We start from the raw sequence: 24,481 nt of genomic DNA on the forward strand, positions 1-24,481 counted from the left end.
AAGTAAAAACGGGCAAAACGAAATGAATTTGTAAACACGTTTATCGGAAATTTATATTTAGGTAAAAATAATAAAAGGGGCCTCAATAAAGAAATAATCTGTAGTCTATGGAAGTTATATGGCTGTTCCATTTTCCACTGGGTTGTTCACAGACTATAAAATCAAACCAAAAGTTTTTATTCATTTGTAAACAGTTATTAAATTTCGACATCGCTCTCAAAACAAAAAAAGAATATACATGTCGCTTAAGTAAGCGGATTTTGGATTCATATAATTGATTTGTTTTTGGCGAGTTGGTCGATTATAATGAATATTGCCACTTTGTATATATATATTTATTCACAATATGTTCTTTCTATCTTTCTTATTTTTTGCACCACAACAGGCCAGGAGGCCCAATTACAGTGGTGAATTACATCACAAAACACCCAGGATTGAGAAAAATCACATTTAATTTTTGTGCTCTCACCGGGAATCGAACCCGGAACCTTCCGTGTGTGAGTCAAGCGTCTGGACCACTGCACCACGGAGGCCACCGAGGCCGAGGCAGGCCGGAGGCTGTTCCAATAGGGCGTTCAAAGATATCAAACATTGATCAATATCAATCTATGTTTGCGTTTGTCGACGCCAATCTGTGGTCCACGATTGGCAAGCGTGTGGTACCACTTTTAAATCACTGCTACAAATCCTAGTCTATGGCTTCTAAAGGTGGTGTTGCATCTATGGTTCTCGCCAGATACAGATAATCTCTGGTCGTCAGGTAATTATAGTCTCTGGTCAGGTTCAGTATTTTTGAAGTTTGATAGGACAGTTTCTGCATGTCGGGTTCAAAGTTATTAGCAAAAATATATCATTTTCGTCTATAAAAATAGTGTATTTATTCAAAATGGTTGTTTTAGAAACGTCGATTTATAATTCTATTCTAAGAGACATTCAGGGTTACAATGGTTTATCATTATTTTGTAAAAGTTTTCTAGAAGAAAAATATCCTAAGTTGGTTCAATTTTAATACTATTTAATTATAGTGTATATGAATATTTGCATTTTAATTATTTTTTTCATTATAGCATCTCGCCTTTTACAATTGGAAGCATTTTGTCAACGCAATTAGTATGGCGAATGAAAAGTTATTTGAGGTCGAAATCTAGCAGTGATAAATATTATCGCGAGTATAAAAAATGCAGAGAGAAGGGTGAAGCTTCCGGTATATTATTGAGGTAATGTATTCACAACTACTTATATACTTTGTATTGTTGAATAAATTATTGTAAAAAAAAAATTGTCACACTGAAGACCATAACCCAATTACAAATTTACCAGTTTTCATTGTACAATATTTATGATATTAACAAATAGGTGTGTAGAATTCTTTAAGACGTTTTGGCACCATTACAGGAGCTATCTTGAGGGTAAACTATGGGTTGTGTAGAAAATAATACAATTTGTACTGTGTCAAAGTCTGCAGTAGACACATTCAATGTCCTTTTGGTGTATGTAGTGCCAGGAACCATTTTGAGTTTGATTTAAGCCTGTTTTTTCTGTTTATGTTATTTGGGTATCTGTGTATTGCTATTGCCTGTTTCATTATGTGGGCGCTGCAGTTTCTGGCATTCGAACCGGAGATTCTGCATGAACCCAGAAACTACAGTGCTCGCATAGTAAAAGAGGCAATAAACACCTAAATAACATAGACAGAGATGATGGGCTTATATTATACTCAACGTGACTCCCGGTACTACACAATAGACCCACATAAGCTGCAGCGACATCAAGACCTTATAAGTCCTGTAACATGATAGTTATCAGTTTCTCATTACAGGTTTTCAACACAATTCAACTTAAACCCAACAACATTGGCTCGAGCTGTCCTTAAATCCTGGATACCTAAAGACTCGCAGCTAACCGCTGGACAGCTATTTAAAGACACAACTCTGATTCAAGATCCTCACCTAGCCTATGAAGTTTACTTGGTAAGAAGTATTTAGATTGTAATAATCTCCTTTGCAGGTGTTTCATTGATCTAATTACAGTGGAACTTGTAACAATCTAGACAACCTATATATGGCCATTTTTATTTAACATCTCAAAGGCGCGTGTTTAATAATTAACAATATTTTGAGTTTGTCCAAATTTTTGTAGACAAGGACTGGATTCAACTCCCTGGGGAGCTGTTTATATTAACATATTACAACAGAGATGAAGAACATTTAAGAAAAGGTAATATAGAAGTCTAGGCATCTACAGGGCTTATGACCTGTCAATGGCTGGTTTAAGTGGCCACTTTACACACTGTGTAACATTCACCATTCTGCCTATATTTAAACATCTATATTCCTTCAATTCTTTCATCTGTTGATGTTTGTGAATTTTATAAATTAGAAATATTACCTTTTCTTAAATGTTCTTCATCTCTGTTGTAATATGTTAATATAAACAGCTCCCCAGGGAGTTGAATCCTATTATTTTAGTACTTTTTCATACTAGTTTGGACCGTAATTGTTTTCGAAGCGCATAGTAGCAACGGTTGGCAGCCATTATTCTGCTCCTGATTTCTTCCTGTATATTGTTGTTACTGGTGACTGGAACCTAGGTGTGTATAGGACTTGATCACCTCTAATTCGTAGTTTCCCGCTGTGAAAGTGTGGGGGATTATGCTGAGGTTTTGGGAGGCAATCATCAATTTTGTTTTGTCCTCATTAATGATGAGTCCCATTTTCCTTGCACTTAGTTCAAGCGCTATGAACGCTTCGCGGGTGGCTTGATGAGATCTTCCGATGATGTCAATATCATCCGCGTAGGCGAGCAGCTGAACAGACTTTAAGAAGATATTGCCCCTGGTTTCTATTTTTGAGTCCCTGATCACCTTTTCCAAGGCTATATTGAACAGGAGACATGCTAGCGCATCCCCCTGTCATAGGCCATTATACGTCTGGAAAGGTTTTGAGAGATCTCTATCGATCCTTACTTTGGATATAGTCGGGCTCATTGTTGTTCTTACAAGTCTCGTCAACTTATTTAGGATGTTTAACTCAGACATTGCTTTATAGAGTTCATTTCTGTTTACACTATCATAGTCTGCCTTAAAGTCGACAAACAGGTGGTAAGTGTCCATGTTGTATTCTTGACACTTTTCCAGTATCTGTCGCAGGCTATGAATTTGGTCAGTTGTACCTTTACCGGGTGTGAACCCACACTGATAGTTGCCAATTAGTCTGTCTAAAATTTAAAATTTCTCCCTCAAATTGGTTTGTAGGTCCTATTTTCAATAATTTGTAAGATTTCCGCGTAAATAATACCTCAAAAGAAAGATCGATTACCAAGCACGTTTTCAAAAAGGTTTTAACAAAAAAGCACTATTCGTTTTTTGAAAAAAATAAGGTTTAAAAATTGTATTATTAAATTTCATTTTTTTGCAACACAACAGGCCAGGAGACCCAATTACAGTGGTGAATTACATTACAGAATAACCAGGCTTGAGAAAAATCACATTTTAATTTTTGTGTTCTCACCAGGAATCGAACCCGGAACCTTCCGTGCGCGAGTCAAGCGTCTTGACCACTACACCACGGAGGCCGCCTAAAACATGTTTTGCTAGATTGCTTACACATTACTTTTACTAAATAAAATTCAAATGAATTCATTTATCATTCAATTTGGCCATAAATAAACAGTTTGCTTAAAATTTGGGGAATTTTCGATAAAAAACATAGAAATTAGGTTAAAAAAATTGTTAAGAGTCCCATGGCTTAAATCCTTAAATGGTTCTAAATTGTCTGTATGGTCTTCACCTTAAATCTTTGCACCTATCTCCCAATCACCCTGTACATGTATTTATAAAATTTGCTATAAACTGGCATAAACGATGTTAAATACTTTTTACAAAAAAGTCCCTGTTGAATTTAGACAAAATTATCAAAATACTGACCAGTGGTGGTGATTTTATTATGTACTTGAATCTATTACTACCTATTTCACAAAATCGAATAACACTAACGTTTAAATCACGACCAGTTGATTTCAGCACTGCTTTGATGCCAATGACATTTGATGACTGGTATTAATAGTTTAGTTAAAATATTTAACAATTCGTTCAATAAAAATAAAGTACGCTATGATTGGAGTGCCCTTTCCACCATTGTGTGTGGATATGATTATTATTTAGATGATGTTGCATATTTCCCATAATTTTTTAGTTGAGATTATTATTTATTACCTTTATTTTTTCTATGTATTATCTGAAATATTTTGTATTAATCTGTAATGTTTTTTGTTTTAGTGTTCTTTATATGATAATGAATATGGCCACTTTGGAAACACAATTAAACAGTAAGTGTTTTTATTATTAGCACTCAACATGTCATTCAATTATTTTTTTCAAATACTTAACCAAGTTTTGAAACATTTTTCTTTTGTAGGTGTATTGGACAAGAATATGAACAAAAACTAGAACTGGAGTTAAGATCTTTGGGGATTTCCTTTATCGATGAGCAAGATCTACGCACCAAAGGTTATGATAAAACTCCAGACTTCAAACTCATTCTACCAATAGCCATAGACGGATTTGTCATCAATTGGATTGAGAGTAAAGCCTTATTCGGTGACGATGTGACACATTCTGGTTACCTTAAGGATCAACTTTTATGTTATTGGAATAGGTTTGGTCCGGGGCTTGTTATTTACTGGTTCGGCTATCTCGACATTATAGAAAATACTCCGGAAAATAAGAAAATGATTATTCTCAGAGATAAATTCCCAAATAAAGAAAGCATAACGACGATGAATCTAAATATCTACGATACTTGAACCGATTTGCTTTGGGAAATAAAACACTAAAAATATATTAAAATGATTTATTTCTTTAATTATATTTATTGTAAATGTCTCTATAATAAAATTACATTCACAAGTATGGACTGCTGATAACTATCTTCCCCATTCATTTTCAAGTTTCTCGATCTCGTAGTAATGTTTAGGGCAAGATACATTCCTTTCCAAAATAAGTGGCGTATTTAAAAAAATATATTTCTTACGAATGAATTACATACAGTATGTTGTTGATAACGCAAAATACATCTTGTATAAAGGATGTTTACTAGCTTAAGGAGTAAATAAAAGCAGTAGGAAAATTAACATTGCGTAACTAGTAATTATGAACTTTAAATTATAGCGAAAAGGATTATTTAAAATTAATATTGAAATGTTTATTGCGGGCTGTTGAAGTCCTCCGATTACCTAACTAATAGTACATTATAATAATTTGATTGGATGATTTAAAATTATATTATAAAACTAAATTAATCAAACTTATAAGCTAATCATATATTGCTACAGCCTATCACTTATGTAAATGAACCATTCATTGTTGAGAAAACCATTAAATGAACTTAATATTCCTAAATCCTAGCTGTAAAGCACCACAACTGGGAACAAGGGAGAATGAGAACTTGCGTTTCCTTTATGTTTGTAAATTGTGCATAAACCAGCTTCTGCCATGCAATGTCCGTGCGGTACACAGAAATCTTCAGAATAGCCGTATTTTAAAACGATTTTAGGAATAAAATACAGAAAAACATGGCTATTCTACCTAAGAGCCGAGATATTGGATAACAGCGTGGCCGTTGACTAAAGAGTGTGATATATTTTTAATTGATATATCAGAAAACAAATATCCCTAAATTAACTGGATCTTCATTCGCTTTAGACGTTACACTTCTCATCCTCAATATGGAATCATTTACTTTCAGTCTTACAGTAGCAATCCAAATATTAACTTTTTAATATAATTTATAAACAGAAAACATTTCCAAAAAAGAAATATAGTTAAAGTATTACTATCAGTTAAACAAAAATGCTTTTGATTACTAAACAAATTAATTAATGCACGGCAATATATATATATATAAATCAAACACTTATCCTTAAACACAAATCGATTGGTCCGAACTAATTAACATAACATACATACATACATACAACATCATCGAGCCACGATATAAGAAAAACAAATTGCACAATTCAATTACTGCGATTGCGGGGGATCAATAAAAAGCGAGGAAGAGCGATAGCTAAACATAGGGGTTGGCTGCCCACCCGGATCCGACTTCATACTAGAGGTCGTCCGCGTGAGCAGTGAGTATATGAAGCCAATTAAGTACTCGAGAGGTTGGCATCAAATATGGGTCCAATTACGCGCACAGAGATTGGCTAGCCACGTGTATCCAAGTACGTACACTTCCATTTACTAGACGACTTGCAAGGCGAGTCCAGAACTAAAACTAAACCTTACAGCACACGAATATGCATATTACAGATTCGTCCCGATAGAAGTCTCTTGTTATCTGTCACTGTTGCTATAAAGTCTTGCTTCCGGCGAACATGCCCGCCGCCGAGGATTTGCTCCTCGGGGGAAGGGTCGAGTGATCTCCGTTCTTCTTCCCTCCCAGTGACCATCCTCTGCTTCTGTCCCTGTCCTGATCCTCAACTCGCTTTTCCTTATATTTTCTTCTTCTAAGTGTTATTTTTCTGCGAAACCATCCTGAAACAAGCGAGTGATATTATTTTCTGTAAAATTTTGTTAAAAATGAAGATTCTAAGACTCGATGTTTTTCAGAAAAAATGGATGAAGTGAAAATCAGATGTAGCTAATAAATATTCCATCCATCCTCGTTGCAAATCTAATAAAATTAGAAAACTAGTAAAAATTATTTATTTATTATCAAACAAAACGGTATATTCTTATTTGGGGACATGAATAAGTTCTCGTTGTTTTTTTGTGAAAATTAAGACTTTATTTTTAAAAAATATTGTCCATCGCTGGCGACTACTTTCTTCCATCTTATACGAATACCATCTCGAAGAAACGACTTATCTTTTAGGGTTGTCCGTGAATCGAGCCGTTTTTTGGCATCTTTACAAGTATGGAAGTGGTTAGCCAGGCCACGAGTCATCAATCGAAATAAGTGGTAATCGAAAGAAGCAATGTGAAAACAGCGGGTGGGGTCAGACTTCCCATTTGAGTATTTCCAAGTATGTTTTGACTGGCCTCGCAACATGTGGCTGAGCGTTGGTCATGCGGCAAAATTACTTTGTCGTGTCTCTCCTCGTATTGCTCGAAGTGCAATGCTCGGCTCGATTGCATCAATTGTAGTCGATAGCGCTCTCCCGTGATGGTTTTGTTTGGGGAGCTCATAATACACCACACCCAGCTGATCATGGTGCAGAGCAGAGATGATGATGATAATGATGCTGATGATCGGTGATGTTCCAACAGAGCATGGTCACCGTAAGTCTCCACAAGAATTCCATGTGCTTCAGTTGCAGATTTTTTTGAAAAAAAGTAATGCAGTAAAATTCTCCGCAAATACTATTTTTATTTTATTCGACATGCTTAATGCTCCAAGCAGAATGTTTTTTTTAAGCTATGGCGGAATAACATATATACTGTCATGTCAAGCCTAATGGTGAGCTACATGATGAAGTTGGCTGAAGTTTTGGCTGATGTAAAAAGGCTAAGATTACAACACCCTCTGTCGGGAAACAGCGAGAACTTATTTATGTCTATTATTAAAAAATATAAAGTACTTAAAATAAAAAAAAAATCAAAACCAACATGATATAAAAACAAAATATGTTTACCCAATGAAGTATGCAAATCTAATTGTTTGTGAAATGGATTCTATTTTGTAAATTAATGAGACTACTTATATGTAGATATAAAATACGTAGACATAACATCAATACTAAATAAATGGTTAACTAAATCTATTGGAAATTTACACGTGTAGAATAGTTGTGGCTGAATGTAAAAAAAAATCCAAGTCATTAGATGTCACAAGTAAGTGTATGCGGGTGTCAGTAGATGTCACAAGTAAGTGTATGCTGGTGTCAGTAGATGTCACAAGTAAGTGTACGTGGGTAGGTAGTTTATCATCCTGTAGCTACGGGGCTTATGATGTAAAAGAGAGCATTTACAAATGTATTTTTATAATAATGAAACCTTTCTGGAAATGATAAGTGAAAGCTTATGATGCTATTTGTACAGCATTTTTTATTTACTATATACAATACAACTCCTCATAATACACTATACATAGTTGGACTTCTACTAATCGACCATTATTATGTTTTATTACATATTTTATTTTATTATATATGTAATAAATAAACATTAAGTTAAATCATGCAAACCTTCAGCAAAACGTTTTTTTAATATTTCAATTGCATGAAAATAAATGGCATATCTACATGTCTCTAGATATCTTTTTTACTATTCTGTGATAGTTGAAAATAATGACATTTGAATAACTTAAAATAATGATTTTTTATGATTCATGAAAATTATGCGTATTCTAATTCAGTACAGTTTTTTTGTAATTTACAGTTTAAACTTGCATTACGCATACAGGGTTTTTTAAAAGAAGAAAATGTCAAATAACACTTATGAAATGAATAAGAGGTTTGAGTCTCCCGTAATATCAAAAATTAAGGACGAGAATATGATTACGTTACTATATATTTTTTAATACATTATTGTATATTTCCTAACAGTGAAAAATATAATAAAATAATAAGATATGTAGTCGATTCCAGATAAGACAAAGGTGAATTTTTAATACAATACAATTTACCTGTTGGAAAAAAAAAAAAAAACATAGGTACATTGATGAAAAGCTCCAAATTCAAAGATGGTAAACATTTGAGCAGTTTTAATATCCTGTGAGAACAGTATTGCTAAATATAAACTAATTTAAATACAGATTCAATCGAGACCACGTCAGAAGCATAGTAAAAATTTATAATATTACAAATGACAATACTTTTGTGAAACAGAACGAAAAGCGAATGATGAAAAATATAGTATGTACACAATGGTAAGCTTATGATCTGGGTATATTTGTATGTACACATTATAATATGGCACAGGAACACGGAAACTGTTAATCTGATGATCCCCTGTACAATGTGGATTAGGGATGAGACCGATGCCACCAAGTCAAGGCTATCCAATGTGAAAGTAAAGCAAAGGTCATTGTTGTTACCTGCGAGCGAACGTCGCTTTTTGCTTGGCTTATGCTCAAGTGGGGGAATGGGCAACTGTCAAACAATCGCCAGGGTTAATATGCAGACAAGATTTAGTTATGCCGTTACATTGAAACATAAACGTCCTCGGGTTGACACATTAGGTAATTGTTAGTGATTGTTAATCAACACATTGTATGCGGGTGAGATTTTGATGGAGAATAATTATTACATGCCATCAACAATTTAAATGCCAGCCATGTTGATAAACATATTAAAACAAATGTGAAAATAAAATGATTTTTTTTACTAATTTATGCGACAATTTTAAAGTTTTTCTCACATTGATTTTGTTAATTGGAATTTGATAAACTTCTAAAATGAGGAAGTTCAGTGTCACGGGAAATTGGATAAAAAAAATGTTTTCTTACGTGCGGTAAAAATTAGAGCATTTAATAGGGAAATATCACTTTTTTTTACATTTTCAAAATAATAAAAGGTCCAAAAAATGCTGTCCAGTAAAAAAAATTTTTTTTTGCTAATTATTAGTAGCATAAAAATATTTTTAAATTTGTAATTTTTAATTCCCAAAAAAACTGTCATTCCATTGACCACGCCCCTAACATGTCACGATTCATGTTTATTTGTTCCTGCCCATTCAAATTTGTTTAGAACATTGTCACAACTACCAAGGCCAAACATGTTGCGTTTTTCCAGCAAAGTATTTTTATTAAATTTCCTTTTAACATTTATGTATGAAAACATTTCTACACAATATCCATATTGATGCGAAGGTTTTCACGGTCACCGTTATCAATGTTTTTCTTTTTTGGGTGATACTGTGTGGGTTGGATTTGTAGTTTCGGCTACCATTGCAGGAGCCATCTTCACTCAGTTTACCCTGAAGATGGCTCCTGCAATGGTAGCCGAAACGTCGGAACAAATCCAACACACACGGTATCACCCAAAAAAGTAACATATTGATATCCATATTGGTTTTAAAAATACAATTAATTATTCTAAATCAATTTAATATATTTTTATCAGTATTCGTAGTATATGATATTTCCCTATTGTATGGCGAAGTTTCTCAAAAATGTATGAAAAATTTTGTAAAAAAGAACTACTTTGAATGACATCACTAGTTCTCCGAAATCAACCAATGATAGTGTTGTGATAGATTTCCAGTTTCTGGGAAGCCAACTTACCAATCAGGACAACTCACCAAAGAGAACTTGTGATGTCACATGCGAAGTAATTTCAAAACACTCATAGCGCTGATAATACGATACATAATTTATTTTTTTTAATTTTGGCTTAGTTTTACATACAAATAATTAAAAAAACACTAAATTTCCTCATTTGTACATGTTGTAGTAATAGTTTTAGTATGGCATTTATGCATTTAAAAGGTTAATAATCAAGTTGTTATTAAACTCAATCACTGCAGAATCAATTGAAAGAAATACATAGTAAGACACGAAAACTATTGCATGGCTTAAATTAGAATTTCTGTCTCCTGCAGGATAATCAGTGGATGTTTTAAATACAAATTACCAATTAGTTGGCATTTAAAAATATATTCTAAAGATAGTTTTGAAACTCATTTAACATATTGGATTAAAACAAAAAAATATTATTAAATGCTACAAATAATACGATCAAAAATTAATAACTACACAAAAATGTAAAAAAATATAAGAGTAAAATTAAAATTTTCTATAATGATGCAATAATTATTGGTGACTCTGGTAAAAAATTCTCATTTTCCAACTACAATGTGTTGAAATAATTTCAGTTCATACATAATTAACAAACCGGACAACGGATTTTTTTTTAGTTTGTGTTAGATCATTAGCCGTTTCATGTCTCATAATTTTAAGAAACAATTGTTTAGTTCACGAAAAGAAGATTGTAAATAACCATGCGAGAAACAGATAGTAAGAGATTCACTGCACGACATATATATGAAGAAGACAAAAGGTAAATTTTAAATTAAAGAAAAGAGAGAGCAAAATGTTGCGATTCACATTATCATATAAGTCAGATTGGATCAGTAAATATACCTGAGAAGGGCCATTCAATGACACGGATGATTCACGTAATCTTCCTTCTATATTCGCCATGGAGGCGTTATCCTAGAATTAGAATAACTGTGATTTATCCAAAATAGTTAACTGAATAACTAACTACCTACGTAATGTGTGTACATACTAAAAACATGCATTAGATTGCAGGTAATTGAGCTATAAACTATGCTAAAAACTATTACATATGTTTATATATGTAAAATACCTTATTAACATTTCAATTCACTCTTTTCATTAATTTCTAATTTACTTTTAATAAAATAAAATATGCATGGGTATACATGTAAATTATTATGAACAGATAGCGCTTGTAGTAAATCAAAGGTGATTTAGCGTTAGATCCTATTTCTAGTTTTAGTTTAATCGCACAACAAGATGTTTTTATTTATTTAAACATAAAATAACAAAGGTTCACATTTTAACATCGTACCGTGATTTATTTATAAAAAGCGTAAACAGAATTAGAGTGGTTAATTAAATTCTCACGCATTAAGGGCCTGTTTTATAAACAATCTCGGTCAGCGCTATAAATTGTTCAAATCGATAACTGACCGATAAGTATTTCTATCAAAATTCAAATTTGTCAAAGAGTTTGCTTTGCTACATTCTGAATTTAAATACATGGCATACATTATCAAATTTTTAAGACTTAAGAAAATACAAATCACAGAAAAACACTGTAACAATATTCTAAATTACATTTAAGTAAATTGTGAAAATATATCCAATTTCTGGTAGGTCAATGACATTAAGTATGTTTGTTTTGTTGTTTACATACCTAACACTACGCGTACAATGTTCGCCCAATACAACACGGGGTAAAATAATATTAGAATGGTAATAAATAATCACACGTAGCAAATGCATTAAACATTGAATGAAAAAAAATATATAACAATGTGTCAAAACATTTTTCAGTATAAAATAAAGCAGCGGCGCTGAAGACAATGGATCATAATGCATTTAACCGTTAAAAATTGCATAGGATCGTAAGCCATTTAGCTGACTGGTTAAGCTACGAACGTTTATAAAACCGGCCCTTAGAATTACTATAAAGGCAATATGTGTCTAAAAAGCACAATTTTCAGGTAGACATTTTTAAGATAGGACATAAAAACCAAATCACTTTTGACGAGTTTTTTTTTATGAGCAATAACTGATGTTGAATGAAAGTTTTTACTCTCTTTATTTTTTGAATACCTCTTTTAATCTTTCTAAGTCATCTAATTCGGAGAGACCACACTGCGGATCTCCCTTTTCCAAATTTGCTCTCAGCTCTCTCTCGTAGTCTAGAGCTTGTTGTAATGATTCTATTTTGTCTTGCAACTGAAACAAACACGGACAATGTTAGCATCTTATAAAAGAATACAACTTATTACAGTAAAAAAATAGCAAGAGAAACCTCAGATATAATGTAACTTACTTTGGACAATGAGTGTTTCTTAAGATTATCTAATTCTTGTTGCTTGTCTAGTAATTGTTTAGCCCACCGTTGTTCCTCTTGTAAGACATTGTTTTGTAGTCTACTAAGAACACCCTCCTGAAAAAAAAAACACGTAATAAATACCTTAATAATGAAAAATCACGGGTACTTTAACTATTATACAACTTTGGTGTGGTAATTTGATATGGAAATCCCAATTTTAGGCTGAATGGTGAATGTTACATTTTGTAGAGTAATGACCAGCCAGTAATGACAAATCATAAGCCTTAAAAATGACTAAAATTCCACATTTCTTAACAGTTCTTTCACGTCGCTTGAGATATTTAAATGCATCACTTGTTTATTTGAAGCATTCATGGAGGAAGATACAAAAATGTGGTTTAATGGTAAACTAAAAGAAACTGATTTCAACGTTACCTAGTTGTAGTAATTACCCCACGATATATATATTTGTACGTTGGCAGTCTGTCCAAATAGCAATTTCTTCCAACGGATTAAAAAAAAATAGTAATAACAATAATTGTACATACATAAATTAATATCAATAATAGTCTTCAATGGGAAAAGGAAATAGAAAGAGAGGAACAGAGGAGAGATTAAGAAAGAGAAAGTAGATATGAATGTACATATGAAGATAACATATGAATATACCTATGTACATGTCATTTCAATCTTTAATAGCCTAAATCGACTATGTATGTATGTATATTAATTTTATAATAGAAAAGAGTTATTTAAAAGAAAGTATTTCTATTGTAAAAAATCATTCAGCATTGAAATGTAACGGGACATTATGAAAACTCACCGTATCATTGATGACAGTCTTATACTTGTCCACCAAGGCCTGAAGGTGGGCATTCTGCTTCTCCAGCTCCTGTTTCCCAGAGCCGGGGGCCGGCGGGCTGAGCACCTTGGCGGCCTGCGCCGAGAACTCGTGGATCCACTCCTTGTGGGAGGAAGCCTTCACCACCACGGAGGGGAACAGCCTCTGGAGCACTTCCTTGCTGTTCCGCTGCTCGGCCAGCTCTGCGTCCGTCACAGCTTCCTAAAAAACCATAATGAGGATAATGAAAAGCTCTCTGAAATTAAACATTTTCATGGACACGATAAAACATTTGTTAGAAGCGGTGCTGGTGCCGTTTCGTAAACAGTTGCGCATTTGATCATTAATTATTATCGTCATCAAACCCTTATCCACACCTGATGGTGCATAGGGCACTGCATTAGGAAAATAAATGCAGCGTATCTTGATCATCTGTTACAGGAAGGTAAGGTGATCAGTCTGACACTTCGGGTGTTATTCCAGGGACAATGAAATATAACAGTGTGTCGATCCTCCCAGGAATCAAACCTAGGATCTTAAGCATGGTTAGCGAACGCACCAGCCACAACAAGGCGGACAGATCTCCAAACGATTTCCATTTTCAGGTAAAATCCTATGTAGCCATCGAGTTAAAATCGCTTGCCCAGGATTCTAGTTTTATTTCACACACAGAACTGTATTCTTAGTCCACCTGGACACATAAAGTTTAGTATAATGTGATATTTTTATTATTACGGATTAATTACTGCACAGAATAAAAACTAAAATTTGAACATGACGGATAGCAGTCTTCTTTGAGAAGGAAATATTGAAGTCTAGGGCTATGAATCTATATAAACTTTGCAACATGAACACATTCCATTTGTTTTCAGTGCCATACATATAATTTCTAAATGAAAACTCACGTGGTAAGCCAGCAGGCCAAGAAACCCAATTACAGAAGTGATTTACCACACAAAACACTTGAATGTTTGAACTTCGAATATTATATTATGATCTTATTAAATATCAAAAGGCACGTAAGTTTTTTTTAAACCATTTGACTACGATGGCGGCGTAGTCAAATAAACAGAACAGAAGGAGATAGGAAATAAGGTTTTTCAGTCCATTAAATTACAATGTCATTGGCTGGTTTTTTGTTATCACTTTACACACTGTGAAACATTTAACATTCTGCTTATGATTTTTTTAAAAGGTATCACTAGTTTTAATATAAGCATTGAATTTTTTTTTAAAAAAGACAATTTTATCAAGGAAAATTGATAAACTGTTCTTCATTTTGAAAAATAATAAAACTACTTTACAGTAGTATATCATTATCATAGAATGAAAGCGAGCATTAACAAAATACACAGACAAACATTTATGTGCAAAGTATGAATTGATTGTGTCTCATTCAATCTCCAAATTAAAGAATGTTTTAAAAATTATAAGAGTATGGTCCTTTTAATTTATTTAAATCTATGTATGTCAGAAAGATTGAATCCGTCAGTTATTAGACTCTAGGGTTAATGTTTGCGTGTAGCAAGCTGAGGAAAATGTTTTTAAAAAAAACATGAAAAAGGTTTGATGAATAATTGAGATTCCTAATGGGAATAATAAATAATTATTCATGTGGTTAGTTGAAAAAATTGAGAAGTGAATGGGAAGTTAATGTTCATCTTAAATTGTATCTACAAAGTAAATTAAGTTTTCTGCGTGAAAAACATAATATGTATACATTTTTTTCTTTGAACATGTTTAATTACAGGTTCTAAAGAAGATACTATAAATTATCATACAAATATACACATTCTCATACGTAAATATTGATTTTACTTTATACCGTCTAGATATTTTTTATTTATTAAAAACATTCTTAATACATAAACTAATTATAGACACAGTTTAAAGTGACACAACCAGGAACGAAACATTCCTGTGAACTTGCCCCGACTTGCTAGAAAATCCGTGTTGAGACGGGGCACTTGCAATGCATTCAAATCATACATGCACATACATACACATATATACCGATGAAGATAGCCTTTGCAGCCCAGGGCCCCGATTACAATGGGAAGTTAACAGAGTTATCTTCGACTGTCTATAAAGAAAAACCGATATTTGTGTGCAAAAATGAGAATATTTGCATGAACATTTTAAATATCTTCGTCGATAACCTATCATTGAATATGTTTAGAATAAAAAATTGTATGCATATTTTGTTTTTCATACAGAAAATTCAATTCAACTTCATAGATAAAATTGAAGATAAATGTTAATTTCCCGCTGTGACCGAGGCGCCTAGGAAATTTAAAGAAACGGCTACATAAATGGATGTTTCTATTATAATTTTTTAAAAGTGTAGACATAACATGAATCAATTTTCTATTTTTTATAAAAAAATGTAGAAATAAAAAGGAATTTCTACACATTGAAGAGGATTATTGACACGGTTTTGTTTTAAAGTAAGTTTTGTACAAGGGCACGGGCGTTGTTTGAGACATATTTCCAATACATACAAATACTATTAAACAAATAATAAAACAAAAAACATCACACAAAACAGCAAAAACAATTATAACACAATGGATGGATAACTAATGAATTTTTGATTACATTTATGATGGTGAAAGAATTAACAACAGGTGCAAAAGCATAGTGCCAAGGAGTTTTATAACTTGCTGGTATGTAAACACTTACTCTAATGCTACTGACATCAGGAACTTTGGGAGAATTATCGTTTTGCTGAATTTTCTTTTCGGCGGCAAGCAACGCTTCCATCACCTTCCAATTCTTTGTTCTAAGTTGCTGTATTGTGTTTGGTTCATAAGTGGAGCAAACACACATACACACACAGGGGGTGCAAAACAAACAAATATGTCAGTAAAAGAGACTTTCAAATATAGTAAAAAATATCTCCCTTACTCTTTTAATAAAATTCAAAAACAAGGTGTTTTGAAAAAAAAAAAAAACTTATTTTTCCGTGACTTATATATTTGTCACTTGTTTCAGTGCAAAATGTTATGATTTATTAGTAAGATGAGTAACATTCAAATAAAAAAAATATTTAAAGGCATATTAAAAATTTCTAAAGATGCATTTTTATAAATCTCCTTGAATAATTTTATTATTGCCTAACTGTGCAGTCTACGGTCTCACACACAAAAAAAAACTTAAGTGAGTGAATAAAACTTGATTAATAAAAGGAAAATTAAAAACATTGACAAAAAACATAAATGATATTTGCTGTAGAATATAACTTAGAAATTGCACAAATACTTTAGGAAGTGAAACAATACAAAATTCATAAAACTATCACAATACTGTTAAAAACAGGGTGAGTTAAATCTGACCAATTTTCGGACCACTGGAATCTTTTAAAAAATATAATTAGCTTTTTGGATATTGTTCATCCATAAGATTTTTTGAGGATAGATATATGATGCTATCTTCTTCACCAACATTTTCAAAAAAAGTTTCTTATGTGAAATTATCACTGCCGACGCATAGCCACTACATACGCTCGATATTTGACAAATATCAAGTGTGTTTGTAGGTTCCTTTAGTGTTGCGGACTCCAGATCAAATCTGAGACTCAAACCCACAACGTTTATTTATGAAAAAAAGAAAATGGCTCCGAAATTTAAATATTATAAAAATGGAAATACATATTTATCAAAATTCTAATTTAATTAAAAGCAATGTTCTAAAAAATGTTTGTGTTAAAAACCCAATGAAGTAGTTTATATTAAATAAAATAATTAATGAGTTATTTGTTTCTTAATCCACCTGGATATTTTAAGAAACTTGAACATTGGAGCTGTTCGTAAAAAAAACAATTGATTAACAAATAAATAAATATTGCCTCATACATTGTTTTTGTCTCTGTGTTGGTCAAGCTGGCTCTGCAGGCTGTCCAGCTGTTGGGAGTACTTGGCTTCGAGCTCTTTACAAGCTGCGGCTACTGCCTTCTCTACAAGCTCACTGTCATCCTATGACAAAACACATTTACATTAAAAGCTAAACAAAGTTCATAACTTTTATACAAACAAAAGATAAAAATTTCCCAATAAACAATTACCAGAAAAAACCTGCAATACCTTTTAAAATACAATTAAAAATAAATTATCAAGAACTTTTGACAAAGCTTCATTTGAAAAGTATCTCGTCGCCCCAATTGCACAAAAAATGTCTGAAGTTATTTTTTTTTATTTATAAAAAAAGGGTTATTTTTTATTATTTTGGCATAAATCCAACAATTATTCAACGAAAAACATTTTAAATCTTTATTTGGTTCAATTGGCCCTTCATAGGCTACTTTAAAATAACTCAATGTAATCCACGGCATAATATTAAGCGTCCAAGGCTCAATTTGGGCTGAAGCGCCATCGAAGAAGAAGGTACTTGAAATATTCATAAATTCGTATTTGTCATGTAATTTCAAGTTGGGAATATAAGTTATAAACAAAGCACATTTTTTTAAATGGAGAAATACCTAATAAAATTTTAAAAAACAAGATGGGCATTTTAGCTATTTTGTAAATATTTGTCTTTTAATTATTTTTTTTTATACATAATTAGTCCTGTGAATACATAACATTATTGTTTTTAGTGATAATTTTAGCAGGGTCACAACTAGCCACACTTAACAAATGGCATAACTGGTATTTACCTTTTCAGGAGTGGAGGTACCATTAGGGGTAGGCCTCGAGGCTAATTCTTCGCGGAGATCTGTGACAACTTTAGTAAGACTGTCACGCTCTGACTTAATTTTATTTAATTCTCCGAGCAGCTGGAACAGAAGAAAAACGGCTTTTAATTATTGTTTGAATAAATAATTAGATAAATTGACTGAAAAATCATAAATTATTTTTCTATTTATCAGTATATTTTCAAGTAATTTATACATAAACAAATACACCGGACTTCTGATTTACACGGTGGATACTTTACACGTTTTTAAAAACAATTCAAAAATAAAAACAAATTCAGGATATCAAAAAAAAAAAAAAAACCATCATTGTCCCGGGAATTGGACCTGAAGCGTAAGACTAAATGTCTGGCCCTTATGTATATAACAAATGATTAAAATACGCTGAAAATTGAGTACCAACACAGTGCTTTGTGCACCATTAATATAAAATAGTAGCAATGATTGACAACTTACATGTTGGTTTTGTCTGTCAAGTTCTTCTTGCTGTTTTTCGTGCTGCAGTGTGAGTTGTTGTGAACGGCTGTTGATTGAAGACAAATGTTGTAGCTCTGCTTGGGCATCATTTAAGCCTTAAAATAAAATAAAGATTGGAATAATTAACCCATGTGTGGCGATGAGGTAACATAAGTCGACATTGCGTAAAAAACATTTAATGACTCTCTTATTTTTTTTAATTACCTACTCCTATTTTTTCTAATCCTTATATGGACTTTTTCACACCGAAATGATGAAACAGTTATTTAATAAATGTACAGGCTTTTTCTCTAAAAAATCTTTTCCTGTTTTGAGTAAAATTTATTTAAATGAACGTGAGAGATAGCAATACTACAAGTGCTCTATGAAATAAAATAAGAAAGAGCATGAGAATATAGCATATCAGAAGAACGACAGAGACACTACTCGTTAGGCGGGGCTTGAGTTAGAGAAAAAACAAAACCGAGAGCCCGATACAGTATTATATCACTTGTTAGAAAGAGAAGACATTAGTCGTGTGATGCTTCTTGTATCCACTGAGCAAAGCGTTGCATTAAATACAGTGTTCCCGAAATATTATCATAATTTCAACATTTCGCAACACCCCATTTCTATCATGTCTCGAAATTTGAATAACGAAGAAATTAACAGCATTTTAATGAGAGAGGTTAAAACTGCTTGACAGTTAATTTATAATACTTAATTATATTTTCATAGAAATTTAAAAAATGCTTAAAAGTTTTTTGTTATTTTTATAAGTGATTATTGGAGAAGTGATTTTTAATAATAACATTGTAGTCCACGTCTATGTATATTTTTGTAGGTGTAAAGTGTGTGTTAAAATCATTTATTAACCTTGTGGTAGAACCGAAAAAAAATGGTTGCAAAAGTTATTTAATTCACACAGATAATATCCATTTTGTCATTTTATTTTACCTGCATATTACGCATCTGATCAGCCGTGAAAATCTAAGGAATTAGAATTTTTACTGTTCATTAGAAAGCTCGGCATTGGTTTTACCTTTCAATCTTTCATTCGCTTGCTGAAGCTCCTGCTTGACAAATTGTTCGGAGCCAACAGCGTTGAGCCTTTGAGAATCTAACTCTGCAATATTCCTTTTAGCGTCCTGCAAATACACCAAACAGTATTATTATGGCCTGCATACAGTAATTTTGTTTAAAAGAAAATCGGGTTTGTCTCTCGGCAGATAATTATGTCCAAGTGTGTAATAGAACCGGAACCTTAGACAAAAAATTTCTACTCATTTGCCTAGTCAGGTAAAAATCTTGAAAAACAAAATTGAAAAAAGGGTTGGGTTGGCCTCGTAGTGAGTGTATGCTACATAACTTTACACCTGGGTTCTAGGGTGATCATGTTGTAAAATATGCTTAAAATACATTCAGTCGGGACTATACCGTGTCTTCTCCCTTTTATGTACTTTTAATTTAATTTTTATAATACCGGGTTGTGGTCCCGTAGTAGAATTGTGGACTCACGGACCAAAGGTTCCAGGTTCAAATCCCACTCTACCACAACTCGATTTCCATTTTTCCAACACAAGTTATTTACGAGTTTTAGGAAATGGTCTGAAAATTTAAATGTACTATAAGACATGTACTATAACAGTCGGCCTCGTGGTGTAATGGTCAGCGCATTTGCCTACCATGCAAGAGGTCTCGGGTTCGATTCCCGACATGGTTGGGGAACGGGTTTGTTAAATTTGAAATAAAAGTACAACAAACCTCGAGCTGCCTGACAAGTTCGGCGGAGTGATGCTGAGCAGCGAGGATCTGATCTCGAGAGACGTGAAGATCGCTGGTCACAGCGGAATGTGCAGCACGTAACTCTGACAGTTCTCCTTGCAAGGTGGCCACGGCTGATGTTAGAGATGTTTTGTTCTGAAACAGCATAATTAAATGTTTACATCTTTGAAAAAATTCAATCTTTTCCTATTTTTACCCAAAACAAACTGTCATAGAATGGCCGGTAGGGAGTGGCCACGGCTCTAGTTCGCCCGATCGAACCTGATTCTCCCGGTTTGCTAAAAAAGTAATGAACTAACATACCCTATCGCAGTCAGACTTCAAAAATGCGCAGGCAATGCCCGAAGTATGTATATTGTCTCGCGCTAATGTACGATTCACCGGTGTGAAGCTTTTTTATCTCGCTCAAATCATGATTTGAGCAGATATGGTATTTTTCATACAAATTCAGGGTAAAAGCCCGTGCTAAACAGAATAAAGTGACGATTGCACATGCGTAGGCAAGATGAGAAAATTGTCCGTTAAAAAATCGTCTTGCTAGATCTTTCGTTGCTAGAATTAAATATAATGTACGAGTATAACGTTGCAATGAATCCCTGTTTCTTTGTATTACATATTATGACTTTTAATTATTAATTTATTTACATATTTTTACTTGGCAGTGCATTGCACTTATACACATACTAAGGAACCGCTTCTGCTGTCTACACATGTGAGATAGAGGATTATAATATCCCATATTCAAGTAGAAATAATCAAATAAAATTATGTTAGTTTCTGTTTTACCTCTGACAGAGCTTGAATGTGCATTTCCATTTGGGACCGTTGGGCTGTGAATTCTGCTTCGGATGAAAGCTTGCTTTGCAACTGCAAATAATGAAAGGAAATTAATTTATTTACATATTAGAGTAGAGAGTAGTCTAGTGGGTACTGCAAGTGAAACCAAAGGTCAGCAATATTATGAAACAGCGATGTAAGTAATTACCTGGAGAGCTTGTTGCCTCAGGAGAGTGGCTTCATCAGAAGTCCGTGTAAGGCGTCCTTGGAGAGCGATCAGCTCAGAGCGAAGAGAAGCGACGTTTTCCTCTGCGTTGGCAGACACCTGGCTGCAGCGAGACCGCTCAGCATTCAATGAAGCTCTAGAATAAGGTAAAGTTATTGGTATGTTTAAATTTACAAAGGGAACATTATTATTTTAATAGAGAAATCCTCTCGAGAGACCTATATTCAGTTGAACTTGGCTAACGGAAATAGTGAGATCTCGGATGTAATGAGGAAACATTAGATTAAATTTTAGTTTTCTCCATGCATTTATTCACATTTATAACAAGCTACTTCTCGGACATACCAAACAAAAATATTGTCAACAGTTGAGCAAAAACCCTTAAATTGTTTATGAACAGTTTTAAACCTACTTTCATCATTATTTTTCCAATTCCGTACTTCGAAACTAGAACACAATTTTTAAGACAATTTTTTTGAAGATAATTTTTTTACTAAATAATAATGATTTAAAAATATAAATAAATATTAACTTTGTATAAAATCATTAAAAATATTTTATTTCCCAACTGGTTTCAAAACTAGACTGTTAACCTTCGTCGAGGCATAAAATAAAAATATTAAATATTATTTACTTCTTACAAAAAATAACAAGCAAGAATCTTAAAAGGATTATTTGCTAACATTACGTGCTCAGTGTTTATTTTTGTCTAGGTTACCATTTCATAGAAAAAATACAACAGTACGTAGGTAAGTAGGTATTGGAAATGAATGATAATTTTTAATTATTAAACATTTTTAGAAAATGACTGTCATTTAAACTATATTTAAAAAATATTTTAACATGTAAAATTACTTCAAATATCCATTGGAATAATAATTTTGCCCATATATAATATGTTTAGTTGGTTAAAACATTGAAATAAATACCTCAGTTCTTTTAGTTTAGCGTGGACAGCTTGCGAAGCTTCCTGTTCATCAATCAGAGCCTTTTCCTTCTCAGCCAACTGTTTCTTTAGCTTTTGGACAGGATCTTTAGGGCCCTAAGGAGAGTACAATGCAGAGTTTATTAAAAATATTCACCCATTTTGATTGGTTTGGTTATGTTTGCATCGATGGAGTTGGAAATGGAGTGGCTTACCTCAGACCATTCGGAGTGTTCCGGAAGGGGCCCATTTTGTTTGTTTAGGAGACAATCAGTGAGGATTTGGATCTCACTGCGGGAGAGTGGAGCCGTAGCCAGTACCCTGACTAGCATGTTCACATTCAGACCATCACCTCCCATTGCTGTGAAGAGATATTTTTTTCATTATTTTATCAAACTGCATATTATAACAAAGTTTCACCCATCTTAACTCGCCTAAGGGGGTACCTAGGGTCTTCCAGGTAATACTTTTTATTATTAAAACATTTTTCTGCAGAATTCTTTCAATACTTCACATTTTTCTTAGCTTTTCCCTTGTGTAAACAGCAAGCATAACAATTTATTAGCTTTACAGTTTAGTAATCTTCTCACATATAATTAAGAATAGTCCAGAAGGAGCGTAGAATCATATTTGAATACATCAGACTGTGTCCAAAAAACCCCCCACTTTCGCCGCGCGCATGCGTGAAGTCTCCGCGCAATGTTGCCAGATCGCGAAAAATATAATCATAACACAAATATAAGGTAATTATATTTTTTAAAAAAAGCAATTTGTTAACTTCTCTAAAATTTTGTTGTACACGCGGAAAAACGTAAAATATTTGACTACCCTGGCAACACTAACAAAATGTCCATTTTGTTCTCTTTGACAATCTGACAGATGGAAAAATAATTAAATTTTTAAGTAATGCATTTGCTACTTACACGTGCGTTTGCTACTTATACATGAAATGTGATCCCATCCTGTTTCTTTTTGATCCCAAGCAGTATTTCTACACTTTAAAACGACACAACACATCATAGTTAAATTAAAATCGGGAGCTGCGTACTGAGCGATGTCTACAAATAAACTAATGGGTCAAAACGTAAAACTACTCCTTTAAGAGTACTTTATTCGCCTTCTGTTTGATGCGGATATGCGGTTTCTGGACTATTCTTAATTCTATGGCTGATCAGTTCGCAATTGTGCTTCTTGCTATTTGGTTGCTAATTTCCAGAAATAACCACACAAAAATCCAGATTTCGTGCATTCGATTTTAGGTGCATTCCCCCACCCAACTCCCTGGGAACGGACATTGGATCAGTGCGGTTCAACAATTCTTCAACATGACAAAACTAACTAAAAAAGGAATGATGATGAGAAGAGACATCATAGGATGGAAGAATTGAGGAAAGGTAAAGTTCAAATAAGGATAAAAAACATTAACTGCTTTCTTCCTTTGGTTTTAAATTAGTATTGGATTTAGAAGCAAAAATATTACTGATGAATTTATTGAAATTAGATCCGAACTCACTAAGTTGGTAAAGTTGGTCTCCTTTCTTCTTCTTGCCCTTGGCTGAAGGTCCGTTGGTCAGGACGTGCTCGGCTGGGACTGGTGGGGCGGCCGCCTCTAGGGGGTACGCCTTCTTCAGGATCTTGTCGGTGGTCAGGTTGGAGGGCTGACTCGGGGCGGATGAGTGGGTCACCGGGGCCTCTGACAACTTCTCGGAAGTGACCTTCTCCGGGTGACTAGGTTGCTTATTCTTGCCTGTAATGTGAACAAATATAATGTAGAAATAAATTTATCAATATTAATAGAGTAAAACCTCTTTGTTAAGTTTTTTAAGGGAGCAAAAAAAAAGTGTGAAGCTGAGATGAGAAAATGAAAAACGTATGGAAAAAAAAGAATTGGGTTAAAATATTTAAGATTCTGAATAGTGTAAAAACTATCATAATTGGGTGTTATGAATATTTTAATCTATATTTAATTATTATATTAAAAATATTTTATATTTTTTCAAATAATTAACATGTTTAAATAATTTTATGTGTAAATATTTCAATTTTTAAACAAGAGAATAAAATACATACAATTTTCTTTGCTATGGAATCACTAAAAATCATTAAAATTTCTTTCAGCTGTCATTTAGATAGTGGCAAAACTGTTTCACACTTTTATGATAACTTTTTGAACCATCTTCTTTTATTTAATACTTCTACAGCCATATTTAAATTTTTTTTAAAACATTAATCCTAAAACATCTT

The 24,481-nt window shown here is 33.0% G+C and overlaps 2 protein-coding genes across 18 annotated transcripts in view; one reads left to right on the plus strand and one right to left on the minus strand.

Moving 5' to 3' along the window:
• Positions 1 to 716: 716 nt before the first annotated feature.
• On the plus strand, positions 717 to 4,836 carry LOC148276721 (CDAN1-interacting nuclease 1). 2 transcript variants are annotated; one of them, XM_088233889.1, is made up of 5 exons: positions 717 to 760; positions 1,068 to 1,217; positions 1,820 to 1,970; positions 4,277 to 4,326; positions 4,416 to 4,836. In XM_088233889.1, exons 2-5 carry the CDS (start codon positions 1,120 to 1,122, stop codon positions 4,801 to 4,803), a joined length of 687 nt encoding a protein of 228 aa, XP_088090015.1. In that variant the 5' UTR covers positions 717 to 760; positions 1,068 to 1,119; the 3' UTR covers positions 4,804 to 4,836. The 2 variants fall into 2 exon arrangements, with proteins under 2 accessions (XP_088090015.1, XP_088090014.1); XM_088233888.1 differs by having other exon boundaries at positions 735 to 993.
• LOC148276722 (uncharacterized) overlaps positions 4,837 to 24,481 on the minus strand; it is a 38,911-nt gene continuing 19,266 nt past the window's right edge. For 2 of the 16 annotated variants that reach the window (XM_088233874.1, XM_088233870.1), the window contains 17 exons: positions 23,751 to 23,984; positions 22,453 to 22,598; positions 22,242 to 22,354; positions 21,295 to 21,448; positions 21,096 to 21,176; positions 20,289 to 20,444; positions 19,567 to 19,672; positions 18,525 to 18,640; positions 18,030 to 18,149; positions 17,230 to 17,349; positions 16,058 to 16,165; positions 13,358 to 13,597; positions 12,532 to 12,648; positions 12,309 to 12,434; positions 11,085 to 11,156; positions 9,039 to 9,093; positions 4,837 to 6,535 (listed from right to left, as the gene is read on the minus strand). In XM_088233874.1, the coding sequence (XP_088090000.1) occupies positions 6,351 to 6,535; positions 9,039 to 9,093; positions 11,085 to 11,156; positions 12,309 to 12,434; positions 12,532 to 12,648; positions 13,358 to 13,597; positions 16,058 to 16,165; positions 17,230 to 17,349; positions 18,030 to 18,149; positions 18,525 to 18,640; positions 19,567 to 19,672; positions 20,289 to 20,444; positions 21,096 to 21,176; positions 21,295 to 21,448; positions 22,242 to 22,354; positions 22,453 to 22,598; positions 23,751 to 23,984 (2,249 nt within the window). In that variant the 3' untranslated portion in view covers positions 4,837 to 6,350. The remainder of the gene's footprint in view (positions 6,536 to 9,038; positions 9,094 to 11,084; positions 11,157 to 12,308; positions 12,435 to 12,531; positions 12,649 to 13,357; positions 13,598 to 16,057; positions 16,166 to 17,229; positions 17,350 to 18,029; positions 18,150 to 18,524; positions 18,641 to 19,566; positions 19,673 to 20,288; positions 20,445 to 21,095; positions 21,177 to 21,294; positions 21,449 to 22,241; positions 22,355 to 22,452; positions 22,599 to 23,750; positions 23,985 to 24,481) is intronic. The other 14 variants (XM_088233878.1, XM_088233872.1, XM_088233877.1 and 11 more) reach the window with 7 other exon arrangements.

Source organism: Micrasema longulum, unplaced genomic scaffold (assembly GCF_059751315.1).
Source record: "Micrasema longulum isolate JH-2025_06_02 unplaced genomic scaffold, ASM5975131v1 h1tg001159l, whole genome shotgun sequence".
Lineage (NCBI taxonomy): Eukaryota > Metazoa > Arthropoda > Insecta > Trichoptera > Brachycentridae > Micrasema > Micrasema longulum.

Bases quoted from the DNA above. Each gene is read 5' to 3' on its own strand.
- LOC148276721 (XM_088233888.1), top strand. From the start codon at position 887: ATGGTTGTTTTAGAAACGTCGATTTATAATTCTATTCTAAGAGACATT. The intron at 1,971-4,276 runs GTAAGAAGTATT...TTTTTGTTTTAG, and splicing joins TAGCCTATGAAGTTTACTTG to TGTTCTTTATATGATAATGA. The intron at 4,327-4,415 runs GTAAGTGTTTTT...TTTCTTTTGTAG, and splicing joins TTTGGAAACACAATTAAACA to GTGTATTGGACAAGAATATG.